The 6,893-nt window shown below is 46.8% G+C and overlaps 1 protein-coding gene across 1 annotated transcript in view; it reads right to left on the bottom strand.

Annotated features, from left to right (window-relative positions):
* Positions 1 to 6,893, bottom strand: part of ADCY1 (adenylate cyclase 1 (brain)) — a 136,412-nt gene that overhangs the window by 32,917 nt on the left and 96,602 nt on the right. The window contains exons 9-11 of the mRNA XM_011946793.1: positions 4,514 to 4,708; positions 4,315 to 4,412; positions 2,426 to 2,510 (exon numbers count right to left, since the gene is read on the bottom strand). Of these exons, the coding sequence (XP_011802183.1) occupies positions 2,426 to 2,510; positions 4,315 to 4,412; positions 4,514 to 4,708 (378 nt within the window). The remainder of the gene's footprint in view (positions 1 to 2,425; positions 2,511 to 4,314; positions 4,413 to 4,513; positions 4,709 to 6,893) is intronic.

Genomic DNA, 6,893 nt, shown 5'->3' with positions numbered 1-6,893 from the left:
ACCGCCATTTCACAGAGGGCAACCCTGGGCCCAGAGAACTGGAGCCCAAGCCTGGAGTTGGCACACCCCCGACAGATGTGGATGGGGAAGCCAGATAGGGGTGAAGATCCCAAGGGGCCATGGAGCTGCCACACTGCCCTGAGCACCCTGGCTCTGGACGCTGTCAATGTCAGGGAGGGAAACATTTCTACTTGGCCTTCTTGGGGATATGCTCTGGAACTAACTCTGTCTGCATGACCCGCCACATCCACTCAGGCCACAATGGTCTTCTGCTGGGTGGCCCTGACCTACCCCCTGCTGGCCTCCTGTAAACCTCCCTCACCTCCATCCCCACAGCTATTCGCACAGGCCTCTTCCCTGGCCTAGAGTCAGCAGGGATGCTCAGAGCCCGGTGCAGAGCCTGCGAACAGGAGCCTAAATACTTGTGATTCAATCAAACTTTGACCCAGTACACACTGGCTGTGAGCTGAATCCCCTCTCCTGTCCTAGCTGACAAGTCTGGGTGCTCAGTCTCCACTCTGCTTCCTCCACATCAGCTATAAGCACCACTGATGGCGCTCCCAGGAAAGCTGGACCCCCACTGCTTTTCGAGCCTGACACTTTCAAACCACATACTTAGGAAAAAATGCTCTATGCTCGCTCACAGAAGAGGGTGAGAAGGGAGAGTGAATATTCAGAAGGAAAGGAGCTAGTGACATCCAGGGCAGACTCCACCAAGAGAACAAAACACTGGAATACAGAAGAAGCTTCATGGGATAACCGCAGGACAGCCTCTTTTAATGTCAGGACCTGGAAGTATTCTGGCCAAAGTTCCCAGCCATGAGGGCAGCTCCCTTATTAACAAAAGGGAGATGATTCTGGGCAGATGTCTCAGTGCCCCACTTCCACAGATCATGTGTTTTTTAGAACCAAGAGGTTTCTAAATTTTAATATTATTTTTATGGACAGATTGGGTACAGATTTTGCTTCCTGTTTTCATGAGCACATCTCTTAGCCTGCCTGAGCCTGCTTTCCTCACATGGGGGAAAGGGGCTGACCCGTCTCACCACCTGGCTTGCGAGGCTCTTGTAGAGTCACAGAAAGCAGTGTACATCCACTCACAAGAATCAATATTCCTGGGCTGGGACCTCTGGCCAGAGCTTTCCAGGCTGGTGCATTCCTTGGCTTCTGCTTTGTGGTCGCTCTTCTTGCCCAATGGCTTTTCACGTTTTCTGCATATGTTACACTATTTGTACACCACTGGGTAGGCACACTGGTTTCCACCATTGAGGACAAAGGAATAGGCTTTAAAAACTGTCATCCATCTGTCCTGCATTCACTTGAAATTATATGAAAAACAGCAGTCTTACTTGAAGTGGTAAATTTTAAAATTTGCCAAACCAAATGTCACTTAATCTATAAAAGTCGAAGAAATAGGAATGAAGTTTTAATAGTTAGCATTTTTAAAATTTAAAAACTCAAGATAGTACCTATGAATAATGACAAAGTTAAATAAATGAAACTAGATTTAATCTTTTCAAAAAGTTGCTGTTTTCAATCATTATGCAAAAATAACACTGGGTCTGCCAGAAGTGACACCCCAGGGTCGGCTGAGGAAAACGAGCTGTTTAGAAATGAAGGTGGGAAATGTGATGAAGGAATGAAGGCTTAGGAACTATAGAGTCCTCCCAAGTGAGCCACAGATAGTACAAGGCCACAAAGCTCAGGTCTTTCCTGCAAAAGCCCACAGGACAAAGCAGATGAGGCATCAGGGCCCAGATAGCACAATGTACCTGGAAAATGTCACCCCTCTCCAAAGTCTGTGACATAAATGCAGAATAAACATCCCTCTTCTGTCCTGCTGCTAGACTCTCCATTCCAGAACAGGATCGGTATCTTGTGCTCATTTGTTTAATCAGTACCAATCACCAGTCTATTGTGCCCACTGGGCATACTCCCAGAGGAGCGCATGTGCCCAGTGCAGAACTGGGTCTTCATGAGCATCTGCTATGTGAGCAGACTCTTTCTTCCTGTCGAGGCGGATAAGGGAACAGAACTGCCTCCCCCATCCCACCCCATTCCACCCCATCCCACCCAGTGGGCAGGCAGAGGCCACCCACATACATGGACCAGGTGATATGCAGGTAGAAGACACAGGCCACCCTCATACCTGAACCGGGTGATATGCAGGTAGAGGACACAGGACACCCACATACCTGGACCAGGTGATATGCAGGTAGAGGACACGGGCCACCCAAATACCTGGACCCGGGTGATATGCAGGCAGAGGACACATGCCATCCCCATACCTGACCAAGTGATATGCAGGTAGAAGACACAGGCCACCCACATACCTGACCAGGTGATATGCAGGTACAGGACACGGGCCACCCAAATACCTGGACCCGGGTGATGTACAGGTACAGGACACAGGACACCCACATACCTGGACCCGGGTGATGTGCAGGTACAGGACACAGGCCACCAGGAAGCAGATGCAGAAAACTAGCAGGAGCAGGACGGCCACACTCCTGGGGGACAGAAAACATGAGGGTCACTGACAGGTGGGGATCAGGAGAGGTGGACCCAAGAGATGGCTGAGAATTGGCCCCTCCCTCCACATCCCCTGTGCCCTCAGGAGGAAGCAGCATCGTTAACCTGGATGCCTGCCACTCAGGTCTTTGGGGACTGACGTAGCTGATTCTTTTTTAGGAGAGGGCCTGCCACTCGGGTCTCTGGGGACTGACACGGCTGGTTCTCTTTTTTAGGAAAGGGCATCTGGGGTTCCTGAGTGAGAAGGGGGCCCCTCCTGAGTTTACCTCCCACTTCTCCTACCCCCACCGCAGAGATCTAGCTTAGGCTGAGAATCACAGAACTTTTCTGGAAGACTTTTTCCTCATGATGGAAAGACAGGAGTTTTCCCGACTTTGCAGAGCTATTCTCTAGCTGGGCTTTGTCTGGGAAGGACATTTTTAGAAAACGCTTAAATCCCAAACAGGCCCATGAGGCAGGCTGCTGAGTTCAGTGTCTGTGGGCTGGGCAGGACGCAGAGCACCCAGGGCTGAGCTCCCTCCTCCTCCGCAGGTGTGGGGTGGCCTCCATGCGCTTTCAAACTCAGAGGAGGTAGTATTCCCGTAGGTAGCTTTTATTAAGAAATGAGTATGCCTGAAAGTAAAGTGGCAAGTGCAGACTTAGTGCTATCTTTCTTGCAAAAACATAAAAGATGAGTAAAAGCTGCCAAACTCACATTGACTTATATGAGGTTTAAATGTTATTTAAATTATTGTTTTTCTTCCTTTTAAGAGGCCACTTTTCCTGATTTTAAGTTTTTGAAAATAACGTGGATCTAGAAGCCAATGAGCTCATTCAGTGCAGTCTCTTCTCAAAAGTTATTGTTATTATTATTACTATATTTAGAGACAAGGTCTCCCTATGTCATCCAGGCTGGAGTGTAGTGGCGAGATCATAGCTCACTGCAGCCTTAGACTCCTGAGTTCAAGGCATCCTCCCGCCTCCACTTCCTGAGTAGCTGGGACTACAAACAAGTGCTACCATGCCTGGCTAATTTTTTTTTTTTGTAGAGATAGAGTGTTGCTAGGCTGGGCGCGGTGGCTCAAGCCTGTAATCCCAGCACTTTGGGAGGCCGAGACGGGCGGATCACGAGGTCAGGAGATCGAGACCATCCTGGCTAACACGGTGAAACCCCGTCTCTACTAAAAAATACAAAAAATTAGCCGGGCGACGTGGTGGGTGCCTGTAGTCCCAGCTACTGGGGAGGCTGAGGCAGGAGAATGGCGTAAACCCGGGAGGCGGAGCTTGCGGTGAGCTGAGATCCGGCCACTGCACTCCAGCCTGGGCGACAGAGCCAGACTCCGTCTCAAAAAAAAAAAAAAAAAAAAAAGAGATAGAGTGTTGCTATATTGCTCAGGCTGGCCTCGAACTACTGGCCTCAAATAATCCTCCTGCTTCAGCCTCCCAAAGTGCTGGGGTTACAGGCATGAGCCACTACACCCAGCCAAAAGCTATTATTAAAGCAATGGTGTATGCTGCATAGATGAAAAAACATGAAACTACATGGTGTCTTAGAATTAAGTAAACTCAAAATTTTAAATGGAAAGTGACCAGTCCCATGCCATATGCCATCAAGGCTTGTTACACTACTGACACAAGAAAATGAGGAAATGATGGCTGGCTAATGTCTTCCCCGAAATGTTGGGCACACTGGGACAGTAACTGTGGGAGACAAAGCTTGAGCACATAACAGAAATACAATCACGAACCCCAGAAACCAGGACTTCTTGTTGAGTTCCTCACCTTGTTGACGGAAATACTCACTGTGGGAATATTAGAAGGTAGACAAGGCCAAATAAGGCAGCCAGGATGAGGGTGAGGACAACAGCGCTGGTGAAATACTCGTCCTGAAGCTGGTGGTACTGTGTAAGAGAGAAGTCAATCTATCAGGGCTGAGGGCTTCCTCCAGCCACGAGCGCCTTCGCAAGCAGCACCAGTGAAGCCAAAAACCAGAGTTGCTTACCTTTTGCTCCCGTTCGACATGTTTGTACTTCAGGGTAAAGAAGTTCAGGTCTGCCATCTCCAGCTCTGTCTGGCGGGCTTCTAAGAGGCGGCTGATGTACCTGTTGACACGAGTGCCCGGGGTGGTGTAGACAACGTTGGTAGAAAAAGATGAGCGGTTTCTGAGCTTTTCTGAGGCTGTTCTCAATGCCCTCCGCTGGAGCCATCATGGAAATAAAGGAATATCATCAAATTCTCCACTTACTGAAGAAAAGCACCTGTACTCTCCCTCCAGCCTGATCTGCTGCAGGGTGGGGTCGGGTTTGGGAATCTGACATTTAATAATCATGGCTCTGCCCTGCTGGTGGTGAGATGGCAGGTGAGTCATCTCAGCAGCCAGTGTTGGGGTTCCCACACCTGTAATGGGGGTTTTATGGCCCCTGCGTGATGTCATAGCAGCAAGGATTACGTGATTAAACATGTGTGCAGTGGGGAGAACAGCACCCAGTAAGAGCAGGTTCCTAAACTCATAAAACCCCAACACATGCAGAAAGACATGCCCCAGAGTTACAAGAGCAGGAGTCCAACCCCCTCCTACTAAGAGAGAGAAATGGTGGCAAAAGGAGTGGCTTCACCAATCCCTCACTCTGGCCAGGGCAGATGGGAACAGAGAGTGAGCCTCTCCTCCACAGATTCCACATGTCACATGAGGGATACAAGAAAGCACCCATTTGCCAAAAGGAAAGTAGAGTCTGATTTAAAACCACTTGCCATCAGCTCACTATCAGTGCTTCATAAACAGAACCTCTGGTACTTAACACACTTGAGAAGAAAATAAGAGTATTAAAAGAGGCTAGCCATGCAGTTCCAGAAAAGATGAAATGAACACACTTGCTTTTATTCCTACTGAGTGGTAAAAACACTGACAACACATATAAAATAAACACATAGACTGTGAAAGGTGGAAAGAAGAGGGTGATCTCAGGGACCTTGCAACTCAAAGGAAAACAGTGTGGGGTGGGTGGTGTCCCTTGGGGTTTCTTTCTGCCTGATTTATCCCAGACTAGAAACCAGAGAAGCCGGCATCCAAAAACTTGTTTAAAGCGCCCCCCACAAAAAAGCCTGTTCTTTCTAGCCAAAAAAAAAAAGGCAATCTAGCAAAAGAGAAAACTTTTAGACAATACCACCCTATTGTAGCCAAAGACCATTAAAAAAAAAAAAATCTGTGGCCCCAGCTCCACCCAGGCCAGCAAAGGCCATGTGGGGAGCCTCAACTTTGATCTTTATTAGGCTGTGAGGAGGCACACCCAAGGCCCCACCGACATAGTGCCAAAGAAACTTAAATAGGGAGTGGAGATGTTCATCTCCACTGAGTGGTAATGAGCTCCCACTTGCATTGTCAGTGGAGGCCGAACGAGGAATTTGAACATCCATATCTACTCAACAGTAACAAAGTGCCAGGTGTCACCTTGGTGCCAAATGCCAGGCTGTCATGGAGGATGAGTAGGAAACCTGGAATTCCACCTGCACTGCCCCAATGCTGTAAAGTCTGAAGAGATTTCAATAGGGTCCAGAGTATCACAACACAATACCCAAATGTCTAGGATATGAAAAAAAAAAAAATCATAATATCAAACTTTAAAAAATGCCAACTTGAATGAGAAAGACAATCAACAGATACTAACTTCAAGATGATAGAGCTGTTAAAATTATCTGACAAGAATTTTAAAGAAGTCATTATAAAAATGCTTCAGTAAGTAATTATGGACACACCTGAAACAAATTATAGAAGGTCTCAGAATAAAAGAAAGTATAAGAAAGAACAGATAAAAATTACAGACCTGAAAAATACAATTATCAAAATTTAAAATCCAGTGGATGAGCTGAACTGCAGACTGAAGTGCACAGAGTAAAGAATTCCTGACCTAGAATACAGAGCCACAGAAATTATCCAATCTGAACAATGAAAAGAAACCAGACTTAAAAAAAAAAACCAGAGCCTTTGGAACTGTGGAACTAAAATGGAAGATTTAACATTCATTCAGGTCATCAGAGTCCCAGAAGGAAGAAAAAGGGTATGAGACTGGACAAATATTAGAAGAAATAATAGCAGAAAATGTCCCAAGTTTGGCAAAAGATGTAAATCTACAGATTGAAATAAGTGAGAAAATCTCAAACAGGGCAAACTCAAAGAAACAGATGCCAACACACATCATAATTAACTTCCAAGAACAAAAGCCAAAGGAAAATTCTTGAAAGCAGCATGAGAAAACTGATATCTGATTTTTTGGGGGGAGGGGAAGGAATTAGAATGATAGTGTCATTTCTTCAGAAACCATGGAAGCCAGAAAAAAGTGGGAAAACATTTGTCAAGTGCTCAAAAACCGTCAACCCAGAATTCA

Source organism: Colobus angolensis, unplaced genomic scaffold, assembly GCF_000951035.1.
Source record: "Colobus angolensis palliatus isolate OR3802 unplaced genomic scaffold, Cang.pa_1.0 Scaffold253, whole genome shotgun sequence".
NCBI lineage: Eukaryota > Metazoa > Chordata > Mammalia > Primates > Cercopithecidae > Colobus > Colobus angolensis.
Note: the sequence above shows the minus strand (reverse complement) of the source record. Positions and strands in the feature narration are given on the sequence as shown.